Source organism: Chiloscyllium plagiosum, chromosome 5 (assembly GCF_004010195.1).
Source record: "Chiloscyllium plagiosum isolate BGI_BamShark_2017 chromosome 5, ASM401019v2, whole genome shotgun sequence".
In the NCBI taxonomy this organism is placed as follows: domain Eukaryota; kingdom Metazoa; phylum Chordata; class Chondrichthyes; order Orectolobiformes; family Hemiscylliidae; genus Chiloscyllium; species Chiloscyllium plagiosum.
This window is the reverse complement of record NC_057714.1, coordinates 46298572-46319213: the sequence shown is the minus strand read 5'-3', so window position 1 is coordinate 46319213 and position 20642 is coordinate 46298572. Positions and strand designations below refer to the sequence as shown.

At 41.6% G+C, this 20642-nt stretch overlaps 1 protein-coding gene across 1 annotated transcript in view; it reads left to right on the top strand.

Annotated features, from left to right (window-relative positions):
* Window positions 1–6650: 6650 nt before the first annotated feature.
* The window catches only part of galnt12 (UDP-N-acetyl-alpha-D-galactosamine:polypeptide N-acetylgalactosaminyltransferase 12), an 81386-nt gene continuing 67394 nt past the window's right edge, over window positions 6651–20642 (top strand). The window contains exon 1 of the mRNA XM_043689958.1: window positions 6651–7229. Within this exon, the coding sequence (XP_043545893.1) occupies window positions 6832–7229 (398 nt within the window). The 5' untranslated portion in view covers window positions 6651–6831. The remainder of the gene's footprint in view (window positions 7230–20642) is intronic.

The following is a 20642-nucleotide window of genomic DNA, read 5'->3' as shown; positions in this document are numbered from 1 at the left end:
GTGTTACAAGGCGACATAAATTTAAGGTGACGGGTGGAAGGTATAGGGGAGATGTCAGGGGTGGGTTCTTTACCCAGAGAGTGGTGGGGGCATGGAATGCGCTGCCTGTGGGAGTGGCAGAGCCAGAATCATTGGTGACCTTTAAGCAGCAATTGGATAGGTACATGGATGGGTGCTTAAGCTAGGACAAATGTTCGGCACAACATTGTGGGCCGAAGGGCCTGTTCTGTGCTGTATTGTTCTATATTCTATGTTCAAGTGAAGTTATTAATTTTGGATCAAGAAAGGATAGATTGGAGTACTTTCTAAATGATATGAAGTTAAATACAGTGGATGTCCAAAGAGAATTGTGGGTTCAGGTGACTAGATCTTTAAAATATCACAAACAGATGCAGAAAATAATCAAGAAAGCTCATGGGATGCTGGCCTTTATATCTAGAGGACTGGAGTACAAGGATACAGAAGTTATGCTGAAGTTATACAAAACCCTGGTTAGACCCTACTTGGAGTACTGTGAGCAGATCTGGCCACTTCACCTTAGGAAGGATGTACTGGCTTTGGAGGGAGTACAGCGTAGGTTTACAAGAATGATACCTAGACCTAGTTAATTTATGAAGAGAGATTATATAAATTTGACCTGTTTTTTTCTAGAGTTCAGAAAGTTAAGGGCTAATCTGATCAACATCTTCAAGATATTAACAGGAAAAGAAGTTCATCTTTATCTACACTATTTCCACTGGTTGAGAATTAGGGCCAGACCATTTATCAGAGATGTTAGGAAGTATGTCTACACATAAAGGCTGGTAGATGTTTGGAACTCTCTTCCATTAATGGCAGTGAATGCTCAAACAGATGTTAATTTTAAATCTGCAATATATTTTTGTTCAGCAAACATATTAAGGGATAGAGTCATAGATAAGTAGGCATGGAAACAGCTTCTTTGGTCCAACTCATCCATGCTGACCAGATATCCCAGCACTTGGCCCATATCCCTTTAAACCTTTCCTATTCATGTACCCATCCAGATGCCTTTTGAATGTTGTAATTGCATGTACATCATGTCTTTAGACATAGTAGCATGCCCTAAATCATTTTCCAGGAGTGTTAGCAAACATCTCCCATAATGCAACAACGGTTCTTTGAAGAATTCACTGCTGGGTAGTTACACAACTTCAGAATGACGACTGGAGCAAGTGCCAAAGTGAGCCAAGGTGGATTCTCCACAGAGAGAGTGAAAATTTATTTTAAAAATGGAATTTAACCCTGATAAGTGTGGGGTGATGCACTTTAGACTAAGTAACGAAGGAATCGTATGGCAGAACACGAGGAAGCTCAGAGGGACCTTGTGTTGCATTTCCACAGATCCATGAAGGTGACGGAACAGGTTAATAGGGTGACTAAGAAGGCAAATCTGTTACCACTGTGGCATAGATTAGAACAGCAGGAGGTGAGACATGTACAGGACTTTGGTTAGGCCACAGCTGGAGTAGTGTGTGAAGTTCTGGTCACTGCACTACAGGAAGCAAATTATTGTACTGAAGAGAAAGCAGGGAAGATTCATCAGGATGTTGCCCGAGATGGAGCATTTTAGCTAAGGAGAGAAACAGGAAAGGCCCAAGCTGATTTCTTTAGAGCAGAAAAGGCTGAGGCAGGACCTCATTGAAGTGTAAGATCTTTAGGGACATGGACATGTAGAAAACAACTACATCTCTTAACTGCAAGGTTAATAACGGGCAAAATTTTAAAACAAGAGGCAAGAAATTTCGCGGAGATTTGAGGAAAAACATTTTCACCCAGAGGGTGTTGTGAATGTGGAGTGAACTGAGGGTAGCAAAGGCAGGAAAACTCAATAAGTTTGAAGAATATTTGGATGAATACTTGAAATTAAAAAAAAAATTCAAGGCTTTGCCTCGTGCTGGAAAACGGGACGAGTGTAGATTTAGAGTAATTCTTGTCAGTGCAGACTTAATGCCTCTTCTGTACCATATGATTCTAAAAAAAAAATACCTTTCAGTTCCGGAAAAAGCACTTATTTTACAGATCTATGGGCCAAACGTAGGTTATATGGAATTAGGACACAAATCGGCCATGAACACATTGAATGGTGGAATAGGCTTGAGGGGCTGAATGGCTTATTCCAGTTCCTATGTCATTATACAATTTTGCTAATGTGGTCATGTTCTATTTTCACATTTTTAATATTGATGAGAACTGTGATATTTTTGGATTATAACACTCCATGATTCAGGTGAGAAGCTAGAAAATATTTGATCGCTCATTCTTACCTGCTGATTAACTGAAAAGACGATATTTAATGATAAAGGACCTGATCAGGTTACCCGAGAACTCTGTGGGAAGCTAGAGAAGTGATTGCTGGGCCTCTTGCTGACATATTTGTATAATCGATAGTCACAGGTGAGGTGCCGGAAGACTGGAGGTTGGCAAACGTGGTGCCACTGTTTAAGAAGGGCGGTAAAGACAAGCCAGTGAACTATAGACCGGTGAGCTTGACCTTGTTGGTGGGCAAGTTGTTGGAGGGAATCCTGAGGGACAGGAATGTACTTATATTTGGAAAGGCAAGGACTGATTAGGGATAGTCAACATGGCTTTGTGCGTGGGAAATCGTGTCTCACAAACTTGATTGAGTTTTTTGAAGAAGTAACAAAGATGATTGATGAGGGCAGAGCAGTAGATGTGATCTATATGGACGTCAGTAAGGCGTTCGACAAGGTTCCCCATGGGAGACTGTTTAGCAAGGTTAGATCTCATGTAATACAGGGAGAACTAGCCATTTGGATACAGAACTGGCTCAAAGGGTGGTGGTGGAGTGTTGTTTTTCAGACTGGAGGCCTGTGACCAGTGGAGTGCCACAAGGATCGGTGCTGGGTCCTCAACTTTTTGTCATTTACATAAATGATTTGGATGCGAGCATAAGAGGTACAGTTAGTAAATTTGCGTATGACACCAAAATTGGAGGTGTAGTGAACAGCGAAGTGGGTTACCTCAGATTACAACAGGATCTGGACGAGATGGGCCAATGGGCTAAGGAGTGGCAGATGGAGTTTAATTCAGATTAATGCGAAGTGCTGCATTTTGGGAAAGCAAATCTTAGCTGGACTTATACATTTAATGGTAAGGTCCTAGGGAGTGCTGCTGAACAAAGAGACCTTGGAGTGTAGGTTCATAGCTCCTTGACAGTGGAGTCGCATGTTGATAGGATAGTGAAGAAGGCGTTTGGTATGCTTTCCTTTATTGGTCAGAGTATTGAGTACAGGAGTTGGGAGGTCATGTTGCGGCTGTACAGGACATTGCTAAGGGGCAACTATTTCACGCAGAGGGTGGTACGTGTATGGAATGAGCTACCAGAGGATGTGGTGGAGGCTGGTACAATTGCAACATTTAAGAAGCGTTTGGATGGGTATATGAATTGGAAGGGTTTGGAGGGATATGGGCCGGCAGGTGGGAATGGATTGGGTTGGGATATCTGGTCGGCATGGACAGGTTGGACCGAAAGGTCTTGTTTCCATGCTGTATATCTCTATGACTCATGATGCCAAATTATTCATTTTCTGTTTATCAATGTGTTAAAATGATCCTTGCATACAATCACCTCAACTAGACAGTAAGGATCCCACCCCTCTAGTCTTGTCTGCAATGACTTACTGCCTTCAGCAAGATTGTCCCAGTTCTGATATGTTTTGTGCGGATACTTTAATTGGTTGCAGGACTGAAACAGCTGACCTTCAAGATCTCTGACATGATAAAGGGATTTTATTTGCAGTGGTTCAGTGGTAGAATTCTTGCCTGTCAGGTGGGGGGTGCTGGGTTCGATTCCTTGCCAACGTATGGCATTCCTTTTCTTCTCTGAGTCCCACCTGCTCCAGAGGTGTGTAATAACATCTCTGAACAGGTTGACTAGAAGAAAACAAAAGGGAAAAATTGTTACTTTGTTTCTGTTCAGTAATTCATTCATGGAAGGCAGGTGGACGTTGGGAGTGGACAGGATTGACCTTGGCATTTTGATGACAGTAATGGCAGTAATGTCATGGATATATTCACAAACAAGTAAACCAGAGACCTAAATAATCTGGAGATCAGAGTTCAAATCCCACCATGGTAGTTCCATGAATTTGCATCCACTTTGTGAATTTGAAAAACAAGCTAATAAAAAGCAGGTATTTTAATGGTGTTAGTGTTGTAAATGCTAATCTGATTCGCAAAATGATCTTTTTAGGATGGGAACTTGCTGAGTAGGGTTTCTGTTTGGGATATAATTAACAGTGTAAGCAAATTTTGAGCATGTTTTATCTTGAGTTCCCCTCAAATGCATATCAGAGTGAACATCTGACTACACCACAATCTGGATCTTTTTGAAACATATTTACAAATATATACAAAGTTTTTTTTTAATGAAAAGATATTCCTCTAGTTTTATGGTGTCCTATTGTTGTGGAGTCAATTACAATAGCTGAAAATTGGTTTATCATGTACAATAAGCACTTTACTCATGTGCTGCATGACACAGATTAATCAGACTTCAAATCATTTAAAGTAATTTACAGAAAACTATATAGAGAATTATTTGGTTTGTTCAAGTGTATAGAATGCTGTTTCTTTGGCTTGTTTTAACAGCTTTTGAGAATTTAAAGAAGCTTATTATCAATGATGCAACAGTGGCATATGGTCAAGAGGAGTGGTTATCTGTATTCGATGGAGTCTTATTGCATTAAGTCAAACATGGAACTCTCAGTTGATTACCACCTACCACCCTCCTATAGCTGATGAATCAGTATGATACGAAGCAGAAGTTCCAGAATTACCAAGCTAATCACACTTCTACTCAACAAATAAGAAACTGGAGATTGGGTGAGGGGGAGAGGGTTCAGTTGTGCAGTCCTATGTCGCCACCAAAAACATAGGCAAAAGTCCTGTTTGCGGAATATCAGGAATTAGGAACAAAATTAAAACAACAGGACCTCAAGAATTGTAATGTCTGGATTATTATCTGCTACACGTACAAATTGGCAAAGAGATAAGAGTAGGGAAGTCAACATGTGGGAATCTTGTGGGACCATGGCAATAGGAGTAAACTATACAATTGGGATGGGCACAATATGAACTGACCTAGGACTAAGATCCTAGCAAAAAGGCTAAATAGGTCTATTTGCAATCTGTTACCCGATTTGGCCTTGGTTGTGCTACCAAATGCAAGTGCACATTATCACTGAGACTTCCATAAACTATCTCAGACACTCTCATTTGTTATTTCTGGACACAGCCAGATCAAACCATTCTTGCCTTGTTCCCTCGCATTGTGCCTTACATAAACTTGAAGTCTCCAAACCTCTGCTGAATGACACTGTCTCTGTCCAACTCCATGACATCTGGGATCTCTGGCATATGTCTCTGCCATCTCCACCCCAGTTCTCTGCCACCTCTACATCCCTCTCTTGGATGTCTGAACTTAAATCTAGTGGTGTAGGTACATATTTCCTTGAAAGTAGTGTCACAGGTCGTCAGGGTGGTGAAAGCGGCATTTGGCTTGCTTGACTTCATTGATGAGGCCAATTTTGGAGGACTGCATACAATTCTAATCACCCCACAATAGAAAGGATGTTACAAAACTGGAAAAGATGCAAAGAAGATTTAAAAGGATGTTACTGAGATTGCAGGGTTTGATTATAAGGAGAAGGTGGATAGGCTAGGACATTGTTCCTAGGAGCTTAGGAGGCTGAGGGGTTATAAACCTTATAGAGGTTTATAAAGTCATGAGAGGCATAGATAAGGTAAATAACCAAGATCTTTTCTCTGGGATGAGGGAGTCCAAATTAGAGGGCACAGGTTTAAGGTGAGAGGGGAAAGATTTAAAATGGACCTCAGTGGCAACTTTTTCACACAGAGATGGTGCATATACAGAACAAGCTGCCAGAGGAAGTGATAGAGGCTGATACAATTATAACATTTAAAATATATTTGGTGTCCAGGTGGCGAGTCGTGGAGACTGCCTGTTCCCCTGCAGCGGTTATGTTTGAGTTCGCGTCTGACGGGAGAGCGAGCATGCTGCCTCTGCCAGTGCTCTCGATGTCTTTAGGGAGATGTGTGCACTGGGGTTTTGGATCAAGTGCTATTTCTCTATCCAACTCTTTTGATTTAGTCCCCTCCTCCACTTTTTATTTGGTGTAACCATTGCTTTTGTCAGTCTTTGCCTGTCAGTGTTTCACGAACCACATGATTGTTTTTCTGCTGAAAAATATAATATGGGAAAGGATTTGCGCAAAAGTGTCTTTTTCCTGTGCCACTAAACAAGGGGAAAAAATAAAATACATTTGGATCGCTATGTAAATAGGAAAGGTATATGGGCCAAATGGCATGAGTTTAATTTGAAAAAAAAATAGTCGGCATGGATTAGTTGGGCTGAAGGGTGTGTTTCCCCGCTGTACGAGTCTAACCCCTCGCTGTCACTTGTGTCGCCCTCCTCGGGGAACAGGGTCATCTTGGTGAGCCACACCCTCTTTATGTCACCTGCAGAACTTGCGCATGCGCACTTGCTGACAGCGTGTCACGCTCTAGCGCCCGCCCCGGCTGGGTCTCCAGGGAAACGCCTCAACATTCGGCGGCTTTCCGCTCTAGGCCCCGCCTACCGTGCGACCGACCGCGAGCCACTTCCTGGACGAGTTGTGGAAAGTTTGTGTGGGACGGCGGGGGCGGCAGCTTCGGTGTGTGAGCGCCGCACGGTCCGGAGCGGGAGGGGCCGGTAGCCCGGTGTGTGTCCGTCCCTGGGCCGCGGGAGGGGCACCCCCACCTTCTCCTGTCCTTGGAGGGTGGGGGGCGATGTTGCTGGCACGGAGGCGGCGGTGCTGTAAGCAGTTACTGCTGCTGTGCTGCGGGATGATCGCCCTGGGCTTCGTGGTGCTGAGCCGGAGCGGGCAGCAGGGCAAGCGGCAGCCGCGGGCTGAGCGCTGGGAGCCCGCGGCTGACACGGGCTCGGTGGCGGCCGCCGCCGCCGCCGCCGCCGGCCACTCCGAGTACGACCGCCTCCGGAGAACCGTGTATGAGAAGCCGCGGCTGGATGAGGGTGCGCTGGGGGAACTGGGCAGAGCGGTTCACCTGAACCTGGAGGGCGAGGAGAAGCGGAAGGAGGAAGAGAGTGTGAGCAAACATCAGATCAACATCTATGTCAGCGACAGGATCTCCCTGCGGCGCCGGCTGCCCGAGAGGTGGAACCCGCTGTAAGTGAGACGGAGGGACTGAGTGCTGTTACAACTGCAATTCACTGTGTGTGTACACACACACACACACACAGCAACAACAACCTAACAAACACTTCTATAGCACCTTTTGGGGTGGGGGTGGGAGGGGAATTGTCCCAAGGCTCTTCACTGGAGGGGTGACTGAGCCACTGAAGGACATCAGATGGGAAAGGATTTGCACGATAATGTATGTGTGTGCGAAGTTGTTGTGAAGGAAGTCATTCTGTGAGGACGCGCAAGGAAGGATGAATGGGACGGGAGGTTTGGGGAGAAAATTCCCGGGACGATGAGCTTCAGTGTAAGGCGTAGCCAGACCGGCCAGAGTTGGTGGGTTGCGGATAAGTTGATTTGGAGGAGACGATGGCAAAAGGGAGAGTTGCAGACATGGAAATGTTTCCCAAGAATGCAAAGAATTTTAAAATCGAGCTGTTACTCAACTGGGAAGTCAACGGGTACAATGGTGACAGGTGAATGAAAGTTGGTGCACCCTTAGAATGAGAGCATGGGAGTGCTGGATGACTGTACCTTTTATGGAGTCTGAAATTGACTGCATTGGAATAATCGTGCCTGGAGATAATGAAGGCACCAACTAAGATTTCAACAACACCTAAGTTAGAGATTTGTTTAGTAAGTGTTTAGGTGTGTAGTGAGTCAAGTATAACATTTAAGTTGTGAACAATTTGGTTTACACTGGAATGCTACCAGAGAGGAATAGAGTTAGGTTGGAATTGCAATTGGTCATCAGGATGGAAGATTTTGATATTTTCAGTATATACTTCAAATAAATTAAAACTTATCCTGTATTGTCAAGCAGTTTAGTGCAAATAAAATGGGCAGATAGCAATGTTCGTATTGTAGAGTTCAGTTGAAAGCTTACAATGCCCTGTCTATTTCTGGTGCTGCCACTGTTTTCTGTACCAGCATGGAATGTGTGGAAATGCAGCAGTTCATAGATAAGAGAAATTAATTCATTAGGACAATACAGTAATCTACAGGTTTGTCATTTAAGACAGCTATATTGTTAAGGAAATCGTTTATGACTGGAAGCTGTCCCAATGTATTAGTCAGGGAGAAAGTGAGGACTGTAGATGCTGGAGATCAGAGCTGAAAATGTGTTTCTGGAAAAGCGTAGCAGGTCAGGCAGCATCCAAGGAACAGGAGAATCGACGTTTCGGGCATAAGCCCTTCTTCAGGAATGAGGAAAGTGTGCCCAGCAGGCTAAGATAAAAGGTAGGGAGGAGGGACTTGGGGGAGGGGCCCCTCCCCCAAATCCCTCCTCCCTACCTTTTATCTTAGCCTGCTGGGCACACTTTCCTCATTCCTGAAGAAAGGCTTATGCCCGAAACGTCGATTCTCCTGTTCCTTGGATGCTGCCTGACCTGCTGCACTTTTCCAGCAACACATTTTCACCAATGTATTAGTCAGTTAATATCAACTGAGCTATAAAGAAAGATGTAGAGATTGATATTTTTTAAAGCTTAAGAAAACAGGTGAAAAATATTTTCCCATAATTATTTTGCATTATTTCTATTGGTAAGTGAATTTAAAAAAAAAAGTCCTTGGAAGCATGAGAGTTTTGGTAGTAAAACCAACATTTATTGCCCCGTCTCCAAATGTCATTAGAAAGGTGGTGGTAAGTGGTGTTCTTCAGCTGCTTGCAGTCCGTCTGTTTTAGATAAGCACTCAGTATTCCTGTAGGCAGTTGCCAGAATTTTGATTCACAGTGAAAAATTATAATGTTGTGATGGTGGTGAATAGCTTAGTGGGGTACTTGAAGCAGTCACGTTCCTGTGTATTTCCTGCTTTTAATCATTTTCAGTGATACAGGCTGTGGGCTGAGAAGGTACTGTCTGTGGAGAGCTTGGGAATTGCTGCCGTTTATCCTCCGTATGAGGCATTGTGCATCAATGATAGTGAATACTTGAATTCAGAAGCTATCAAGAGGGTTGTATTGTCCCGGATGTCAAATTTCCTGAATGTTCATGAATGTGACTTAGACCTTTAGAATTCATTAAACAATTTTCTACTACTTTTACTGAAATAAAAGCCGATTCACAAGATTGATTGCTCTTTTAATTATGGATATGCAGCTGCCCCTTTTGAATCTCCCTTTAGAAAAAAGTTGTTCCATTGTGGAAAGTTAAATGGAAAGTTATTTTGTATTAATAGCAAACGATAGTAAATTTTAGATTAATTTTTATTTTTGTCTAATGTTGATAGATTTGTTAATCAAAGGCAAGTATGAGTTAATTCCTAGATTCAGCAGTGATCTTCTTGAATGACAGAAGATGCTGGAAGGGCTGTATACTTTGATCCTTTTTTGACGTTGCTATGCCCTGTGTCACATCTGACTTTGGAATTCTCAACAGTGCATTGTGAAATAGTTGTTTGATTTGTTACATTTAGGGGCCTAAAGTTTGCTTTTGGGACTGAAATTGTTTCTTTGTATCTGGCGATTTGGAAATTGGAATGTACAGCTTGACTAAGTGGAAGCAGCTTTAAAAGTAAATTTCAAAAAGGAATTGGCTGTATGCTTAAAAAGGAGAAATTTGATTTACAAGGATGTTGCCAGGGTTGGAAGGTTTGAGCTATAGGGAGAGGATGAATAGGCTGGGGCTGTTTTCCCTGGAGCGTCAGAGGCTGAGGGGTATAAAAGAATGAGGGACATGGATAGGGTAGATAGGCAAGATCTTTTATTTAGGGTAGGGGAGCCCAGAACTAGAGGACATAGGGTGAGAGGGGAAAAATTTATAAGTTACCTCAGGGGCAACATTTTCATGCAAAGGGTGGTGCGTGTGTGGAATGAGCTGCTTGAGGAAGTGATGGAGACTGGTACAAATATAACATTAAAAGGCATCTGGATAGGGTATGTGAGTAGGAAGCATTTAGTGGGATATGGGCCAAGTGCTGGCAAATGAAACTGGATTACTTTAGGATATTTGGTCTGTATGGGTGAGTTGGACCAAAGAGTCTGTTTCTGTGCTGTACATCTGTGTGATTCTGACGGACAGTGCGGGATAATCCAGCAATGGGACTATTTGGATAGCTTTTACAAGGCTGGTATGACATTATATGACTGAATAACTCCTTCTGTAGTGTATGATTCTTGCCATTTTCCCATTACTTGCCATCCTACGCACATAGCAATTATTATATACTGTATCTCTGAGAATAGCAGTGAATATTGATAATGGGAACAAATGACTAACGACATTAAAGCTAATGATTGGAAGTGTAGATGTTCCTTGAAAGATTGCTCATACACCAATGAGAATCAGATTCCCTGCAATTGTCTGTCACTATGGCAGGTGAAGTGAATGGTGGTCACTTCTACATGTGCATTCCTGTATATGGGGAATGGCAATCCAGGTGAAGATATTACATGCTTGCAAGTAGGCTGGGAAGCTTTCCTAATAATTCTGTTTCACTTTAAATCAACCTTTTGGACATTTTGAGACCTGTCCTTGGCAGGAGACTTGCATCCAGACTTCAGACCCAGAGGTAAGGGCATTGCCACTTTGCCCTGGTAAGTTGTTTTTTTAGTGAGTCTGTGCAAACTTCTTTTGTTCTGACCAGGTGAGAGCTAGTGAACCAGTTCCTCTCTTTTTAAACTATTTGATTAATTGCAATAAATGTTTCAGTTTTTTTAAGCACCAAGTTAACTGGAGAGGGGTATAGCTTTTTTTTTGCAGTCATAAAGAGCCAATCGCATGGTTGTATTGAGTGAAAAAGCAATTTTATTAGTTGCTGATCCTGAGAAAAATAATAGACATATGTCAAGCATATGGCCTCTCTGCAGTTGCATCTGTGAACATGCACAGATTATGCAGGTACAAAACTAAAAGGGGATAGTGTCCATTAGAAAGGAAGAGAAAAGAATATTCAGTTTAATGAAGCCTTTTGAAGCGTAGGTTTGAACCTGAGGTCTGGGTTCAGTAGTTGAATACAGCAGGAGGGAAGGTTGCATTTACTTTCAAATTTTTATTTCCCTGACACTCATTCTCTTGCTTTTTTTGTGTTAAACAGAGCAAGTTTATTTTTGTGCGTGAATGAGAGAGAGAGAAATAGAGAAAGCAACTTTTTTGTAGTGATCTCTGGAAGCCTTCAGAATCTTGTTTCGATAAACAGGATCTCTTGTATTTCCAAAAGATTTCTTTTTGGTGGGTCTTTTGTGATTGCAATTATGATCTAGTAATTTGGCCTGAGACCGAATGGAATTATGGAACATGTGCTGGTTATATATTCATTGAGGTGTAATTGGATGAACACTAGGTGTATATATGGGGAACAAGCAGTTGATGTGTTTAGAACTTTGCCAAGTCTAAGTTGAAATAAAACTTTGGAGCATATTGCTGGACCTTTTTGAAGTTTATCAACAGCCATATTATCCATGTCCTGTACTTTACATTTGCCAATTTCTTCCTGAAACCACCATAATCTTTAATCAGTCTAAATTGTGGGTTTTCTCTCTTTCTGCACTCTTCCTGAGAGTGATTTTTTTAAAAAAAAACATTCTGCTTTGAGGTGGCTTTGCATTTTTAAGCTGTTAGCCGTGTCTCAATTCAATTTGCAACAGTTCCTCTCCAATAGAAGTTTTAAAAGATGTTGTGCACTGACATAGTGTTGTGCCTTGTTTTGATGTCCTTATCACTATTGAGATGATGTAGCAGACATTAGGATTTTATGACAACAAGTGTGCAAGTTATTCTTTTAGAGAACAGTGTAAGTGTATTGTGCAGCCTGAATAGTTGAGGAGGATTTGTTTTATCTCAAGTTTTTTTAAACTTCATTCACAGCATAAGTGTGTAACTGGCTAGTCCAGCATTTAGTACCCAAAGGACACTCAGGAACCAGATGGGTTTTTTCAACAATTGGCAATGGTTTCATGGTCATTGCTGGATTTGAAACCCAATCTCCAGAATGTTATGTGCAATGATAATACCATTAGGCTATCCCTTCCCCATGTGTGAAAGCAGCAAGTGCTACCTATCATTGTTGCCTATAGGTAGTCTTTTCATTTTTAATAAATATTTTCTGCCTATTTTAGAATATTTGTAATGTTTGTATCATACAATCATGAGCTAGGAGTTGAAGAAAGCCATTTTGGCTCCTCTGACCTGTTCTGCCATTTTAAGATCATATGGATGTGGCCTCAGGTCCACTCTCCTGCCAATCTCCATATTCTTTGATGTACCTTCTAGCTCATAAACTATTTAATGCAGCTTTTAATAATATTCAAGGACTTGCTTCCATTACTCCTTTGGGAAAAGAGGACTGCAAATTCAAGTCTTAGACATGGAGAATTTCATCCTCCCAATCACTTAAATGGGAGATCCTTTGTTTTTAAACTGTGTCCCTTTGCTCGAGTTTCTCCCACAAGGAGAAATATCTTGTGACCATCGCACTCTCAATTCTGTCTTTCTCTCCCCACTCATCACATCTGCTCCACCCCACCACCACCACAACCTAAGATACAAAAGATTCCAATAAAATCATTAATCTTCTAAACGCGAATGGATACAACTTCCACATGTTCAACTGTTTCTCAGAAGATTACTCCTTCATCAGTTGAGTGGACCTTCTTTGAAGTGTTTCCAGTGCAGCGTGTCCTTACTTACATGAGACTAGATCTGTACCCAGCACCCAGAAGTGGTCTCACCAATGCTCTGTATAATATTTGCAAAACTTATACTTTTTATTTTCTATTCTTCATGCATTGGATGATGACATTCAGTTTTCCAGTAACACTCAGCGAGATGGCCAGCGTGCCTGGAGTGGAGCGGGGAAGGTTGTTGGACTTGGGGCAGGTGTGGGCAGTCAGCAGCTTGTGCGTCCGGTCAGACCACATGTGGAAGCCTCTTGTGTTGATCTACTGCAGGCTCTTTATAGGAAGACTGTAATGTTTGTCTTTTTAATTTTATTCCTTATTTTTCTAACGTATACTATGAATAAGGTAACATAATTCTTTTCTTTATTACGTATCTTGTACCTAAGATGGTGCTGTAAACTTTTCACTGTATTCCTGTACTGCTGTCCTTGAGTACATGTGACAATAATCCTAACTATTGCCTTTTGATACCATCTGTTCATATTTGTATTATCAGAGCACCCAAATCTTTCTGCACCACAGCATTCTAGAATCTCTTGCCATTTGACCAATGCACTGCCTTTCTAATCTTTGTGCCAAATTAGAAAAAGTCATATTTGCTTACATAACCACATCTTTGTCCCCTGCCTCCAACTCCTCACTGACCTAACAATATCCCATTGTAAACTCCATATATTGTCACAAACTACCGTTCTATCTAATTTTGTGCTTTTAGCAAATTTAGCAGCCGTGCATCTGGCCCCCTTCTCCAACTCATTGGCATATGCCAGTGTTTATTTGAGATCTGTGACATGATAATACTTTCATCATTCAAGCTTGAAAATAAAATGCCTCTTCTCTCTCCTTCCTGTTAGACAACAATTGAACATAGAACATAACAGCACAGTACAGGCCCTTTGGTCCTCGATGTTGTGCTGACCTGCCCATATGCCTATCCAGTAACCACTTAAATGCCCTTTTAGTTGATGAGTCTACTACTGTTGCAGGCAGTGTGTTTCACGTCCCTACTACTGAGTAAAGAAACTACCTCTGACATCTGACCTATATATATATCACCTCTCAATTTGAAGCTATGTCCCCATGTGCTAACCATTTGCCACCCGAGGAAAAAAGCTCTCACTGTTCACCCGATCAAGCCCTCTGATTATCTTGTATGTCTTAATTAAGTCTCCTCTCAACCTTCTCTCTAATGAAAACAGCCTCAAGTCCCTCAGCCTTTCCTTGTAAGATCTTCCCTTCATACCAGGCAACATCCTAGTAAATCTCCTCCGAACTCTTTCCAAAACTTCCACTTCCTTCCCATAATGTGGTGACCAGAATTGTATGCAATGTTCCAAGTGCCGCCGCAGCTGAGTTTTGTGCAGCTGCAGCATGACCTCATGGTTCCGAAACTCGATTCCTCTACCAATTAAAAGCTAACGCATCGGATGCCGCCTTAACAACCCTGTCAATCTGGGTGGCGACTTCTCCTTGTATTGCTCGCAAGGCAAAGCTTTTTCACTGTGCCTCGGTACACATGACAATAACTTCAATTTAATTCAATTCAACTTTCAAGGATCAATGTTCATGGTCACCAAGATCCCTCTGCTCATCTACGCTACCAAGAATCTTACCATTTGCCCAGTACTCTGCATTCCTGTTACCCTTATTAAACTCCATTTGTCACCTCACAGCCCAGCTCTGCAGCTTATCTATGTCTCTCTGTAACTTACAATATTCTTCATCACTATCCACAACTCTACTGAGCTTAGTGTCATCCACAAATTTACTAACCGATCCTTCTACACCCTCATCCAGGTCATTTATAAAAATGGCAAACAGCAGTGGACCCAAAAACAGATCCTTGTGGTATGCCACTAGTAACTGAATTCCAGGATGAATATTTCCCATCAACCACCATCCTCTGTCGTCTTTCAGCCAGCCAATTTCTGATCTAAACCACTAAATCATCCTTAATCCCATGCCTCCATATTTTGTGCAATAGCCTACCTTATCAAACGCCTTACTGAAATCCATATACACCACATCAACTCTTTTGCCCGCATCCACCTGTTTGAGCATCTTCTCAAAAAACTCAATAAGGTTTGTGAGGCACAACCTACCCTTCAAAACAGTGTTGACTATCCCAAATCAACTTCATCCTTTCTAGATGATGATAATTCCTATCTCTTATAACTCTTTCCAACACTTTACCCACAACCGAAGTAAGGTTCACTTACCAGGGTTGTCTCTTGAACAAGGGAACAATGTTTGCTATCCTCCAGTGTTCTGACATAAAGATCAAAGCCAAAGGCTCTGCAATCTTCTGACTGGCTTTCCAGTGAGATAATTCCCATCCAGCCCAGGGTACTTATTTTTACACTTTTCAGAATTGCTAACACCACCTTGTGAACCTCAATCCCATCTAGTCTAGTATCCTGTATCACAGTTTTTTCCTCGACTCCATTGTCTTTTTCTAGTATGAATACTGACGGATGAAAAGTATTCATTTAACGCTTCCCCAATCTCCTCTGACTCCACACACAACTTCTCACTACTGTCTTTGGCCCTAATCTTACTGTAGTCATTCTTTTAATCCAGATAAACCAATAGAAGGCCTGACGGTTTTCTTTTGATCTTATCCGCCAACGACTTCTCATGCCCCCTTCTGGCTCTTCATAGCGCTCTCTCTTTAGGTCTTTCCTGCCTAACTCGTAACTCTCAAGCGCCCTAACTGAGCCATCACATCTAATCCTAACATAAGCCACCTTCTTCCTCTTGACAAGAGATTCAACTTACTTTGTAAACCACGGCTCCCTTGCTTGACCACTTTCTCCCTGCCTGACAGGTGTACACTTATCGAGGACCCGCAGTAACTGTTCCCTGAATAAGCTCCACGTTTCAGTTGTGCCTATCTCTGGAGTTTCCTTTTCCATCCTATGCATCCTAAATCTTGCCTAATTGCATTGTAATTGGCTTTCTCCCAGCTATAACTCTTACCTTGAGGTACACACCCTTTCCATAACTAAAGTAAACATAACTGAATTGTGGTCACTATCACCAGAGTGCTCACCTACCTCCAAACCTAACACCTGGCCATTACCCAGTACCAAATCTAATGTGGCTTCGCCCCTTTTTGGCCTGTCTGCATTCTGTGTCAGGAAACCCTCCTGCACATATTGGACAAAAACTAACCCATAACGTACTTGAGCTATAGTATTCCCAGTTGATATTTGGCAAGTTAAAGTCCCCCATAACAAATGTCACACTCGCTCCTATCGAGGGTCATCTTTTGGTATCCTATCCTCTACACCTCTGGAACTATTTGGAGGCCTACAGAAAACTCCCACCAGGGTGGCCTCTCCTTTCCTGTTTCTAACCTCAGCCCATACTATCTCAGTAGACGAGTCCTCAAACATCCTTTTTGCAGCCATAATATTGTCTTTGCCTAAGACTGCCACTCCCCCTTTCCTTTTTCTCTGGTCTTACTGAAACATTAAATCCCAGAACCTGCAACAACCATTTCTGTCCCTGATCTACCCATGTTTCCGAAATGGCCACAACTTCGAAATCCTAGACACCAACCCATGTTGCAAGTTCACCCACCTTATTCCGGATGCTCCTGGCGTTGAAGAAGCCACACTTCAAACCAACTTCTTGCTTGCTTGTGCCTGCTTGTGACCTTGAAACCTTAGTTCTGATCTCACTACTCTCAACCTCCTGTGTACTCAAACTACAATTAAGCTTCCCACCCCCTTGTTGAATTAGTTTAAACCCACCCGAACAGCATTAGCAAATTCCACCCACCCCACTCCAAGATATTGCAATCTTGTTTTCATGGTAATATGTGAATGCCTGTACCAGGAGCTCTAACTCCCATGCAATAAACTTGGAATCTTGTCAAATGCTTATCTCAGCTGTCACTTCTTTGTGACCTTAGAATGAAATCTCAAGGTGATTGTAGTTGTTTTTACTTTTTTCCTCCCTTTCATCTCGTGATGTACAATTATTTTGAGATTTGGTTTGTATCTTCCACGGTGAAAACAAACTTTTAACATCTGTTTAATTCATTCACTATTTCCTTAGTTTCCATCATTAATTCTCTAACCATCCTGAAGGATCAGTGCTCACTTCAGTTATGTTTTCTTATTTACATGCCTTCTAGAAAATCTTTCTTGTACATTTTTATTTTTCTTACTAACTTTTTATCAAACTCTAATGTTTTAGTTTACTTTGCTTTTTTTCTTTAACCACCTCTCTAGTTTTTGACATGACACTAATGTTTGCAGAATTATATTCCCTTTCCTTCAATTGGATACTGTCCTTAACTTCCTCAGTTATTCCAAGACGGTGTTTCCTTCTCTGAGAGCCTTTTAATGGACATTGCCAAGTGCTGGAAAATGAAGTCAGAATAATTAGGTGATTGTTTATGTCCTGTACAAACGTGATAGGCTGATGACCTTTTTGTGCTGTAGATCTCTGACTGTAATGATCTTTGAATGTGATGAAATATCACCTTCAATATCTTCCAGTACATCTCTACTGATGCATCCCTTAACTCAATTTCCCACCTCATTTTAGCCAGCTCTGCCTTCACATGGATGGGTTGGACCGAAAGGTCTGTTTCCATGCTGTACATCTCTATGATTCTATAGCATTATATCTGCCCATTTTTAAAGTTAAAACACTACTTAGACCCACTCGCCTTTCCTTCACGTTGAATGCAAAATTAAATTATGTTGCACTCATTCATTCCTCAAGATCCTTTGTCTCATTACATACTGACAGAAAGGGTCTTTTGGTGCAGTGATAGTATCCCTTTCTCTGGACCAGAAGGTTTGAGATCAAGTCCCACCTGCTCCAGAGATGTCATAACAAGCTGGTTGTAAAAACATTTATACATTACCAGATCTAGAACAGTTTACACTAGGTTGGCTGTAAAACTTATTGCTCGAAGAAATTGTTACAGAAGCACTCCGAAGTTATCTTCCAAAATACTTTTGCCATTCTAATTTTTCCAGTCTGTGTATAGACTAAAATTATGTATGGTTATTGATGAATATAGGTTTGGATTCCACCATGGGAAAATGTGAAATTTGAATTTAATTATTCTGCAATTAAAATAGAGCCAGCCTAAAAGTATTACCATGGTCAATTTTCATAAAACACATGTGGTTCACAATGATCTGTACAGCGTAACATGACCACCCAACCCTTATGCTCAATGCACTGAGGAATGAAGGCAAGCATACTAAATGCCACCTTCCCCACCCTGTCTACATGCAACTTCACATTCAAGGAACTCTACACCTGTGACCCTAGATCTCTTTGTTTGACAACACTCCCCAGGACTTTACCATTAAGTATATAAGTCCTGCCCTGATTTGCCTTAATAAAATGTAACACCTCACATTTATTTAAATTAAACTCCATTTGCCACTCCTTGGCCCATTGGCCTATCTGATCAAGGTCTCTGACATAACCTTCTTCAGTGCCCATTACACATGTTCCTTAATAGCCCACTTAATTTTTGTATGTGTTAGCTGTATCATCATTTTGTCAGGCGTACAAAGTTTTAGTCAAAGCAGTAATTTAATTTTAGAACCATTCCCAGAAAACAGTTGATAATGATGAGCCTTTGGCCTAGCACTCATGAAATTGAATTAGCCCAATTAAACTGAGTTTGTACCAAAGCTGCTGAGAGTTATACAATACACTGTAAATATTCCACTCAGGTCAGTGTCATAAATGAAATTTCTTTCTCTCTTGTAAGAAGTTCTTTGTTCATAATGTACATGGCAATGATTGGGCAGCCTTAACTTTCCTAATGTTTTACAACACAGAGAAAGGTTTTGGCATATTTTCACATCAAGATGGGTGGGTATAATTTGAACTATGGTCTGCTCCCAACAACCAAGTTAGTTGAGTAATTGTGAAGGCGTTTACTGTAGTGCAACATTGTGTAACCTTGTTATTTTGTCTCCTGTAGTTTTTCTGTGTATGTGTACGATAGGCTTATGATTGTAACTGTTCTGAGAAAGAAATAATTTGATGCCATTGGAAATTATTAAAACTTTTGTAGCCATTAATGCAGCATCTTCAGTTTGCAATAGTATCCCACAATACTGCAGGCAGTTAATTAGTTTCAAACTGCAGTATGTGACTTGCATATAGAATGGTTTAAAATCTTGAGTAACTTGTGTGGCGCAAGTGTTACCTACGTTTCAGCTAAAGCCTGGAAGCGATCCAAGATGTGCTGCATTTAGACATGAGCAGCTTCAGCATCTGGGTTATCATAAGTGGTGCTGAACATTGTGTAGTCGTCAGCAAAATGACAATTTTTGACATGGTAGAGGGAAAGTCATTGAAGCAACTGAAGATAGTTGGGCCCAGGATACACTACCATGAGGAACTCCTGCAGAGTATCCTAGAGTTGAAATGAAATGACTGACCCCCAACAACCATAACCACCTTCCTATGTTTGTCTCTAACCAATGGAGACTTTTTGCTCAATATCCATTTCAGTTTGCTGGAGCTCCTTGATGCCACACTCAGTTAAATGTGGCCTTGATGTCAAAGGCAGTCACTCTGGCATTGCCTCTGGAATTCAGCTCTTTTGTCCATGTTTGAACTAAGACTGTAATGAAGTCAGAAACTGAGTGGCCCTGGCAGATCTCATATTGAGTGTCACTCAGAAGATTATTGCTAAACAAATACTACCAGATAACATTGTTGAGGACACCTTCCATCATGATTAATGGTTTGTAATTGGCCACGTTGGACTCATCATGCTTTTTGAGTGTGTGACATACCTGGGTAATTTTCCACATGGTCGCAGTGTCACTTGATAGCACTGGCAATGATACCTTCCATCACCTTCATATTAATTGAGAGTAGACTAATGAATGCTAATTTGGCATTTGCAATCTGAAGCTACCTGCAGCATGACCTGAACAGTATCAAATCTTGGTATAATGTGGGTCAAGAAACACTTGTGCCAGGCATTGACAATCTCCAACAAAAAGAATCTGACTGTATACCTATGACATTTACCTAATTCCCCACCATCACTATCCCCAGAGCCAATATTAACCAGAAATGTACATGAACCAGCCACACACATACTGTGGTTTTATGTTCTGCCAGGAGCTCGCTATTTCGGGGTAAATCTTGCCTGCTGACAACTCAAGTCTTTCCACTAGTTGTGTGATTATATTGCACTCACTTGCCTGAACTAATGCATGTCCAACAATCTGACAATCTGACAATTGACCCAATCCCCGGACCATTAACCCCCTTGATTGTTTCATTGTGAATTCCCAAGTTCCACTCAAAAGAATAATATTATGTAAAGTTATACAATGGTTCAAATTGCGATCTGGGGACAGGATGAATATATAGCCATCGTTCAAGGAAGCTTCAAATTTTTGCAAAATACTTAGTCATAAGGAACGAGGAGCAGGCCATCTGGCCCTTCGAACCTGCTCTACCATTCAATAAGATCATGGCTGACCTTTTTGTTGCCTCAGCTCCACTTATCCACTGTCTCACCAAAACCCACAATTCCTTTATTGTTAAAAAAAATCCATCTTAGCTTTAAAAATATTTACCACACACACACACACACACACCTCAATTCTTCTAAATTCCAATGAATGTAGTCCCAGTCTATTCAGTTCGGCTTCATAAGCCAACCCCCTCAACTCTGGAATCAACCTAGTGAATCTCCTCTGTGCACCCTCTAGTGCCGGTGCATCCTTTCCCAAGTAAGGAGGCCAAAACTGTACAGAGTACTCCAGGTATGG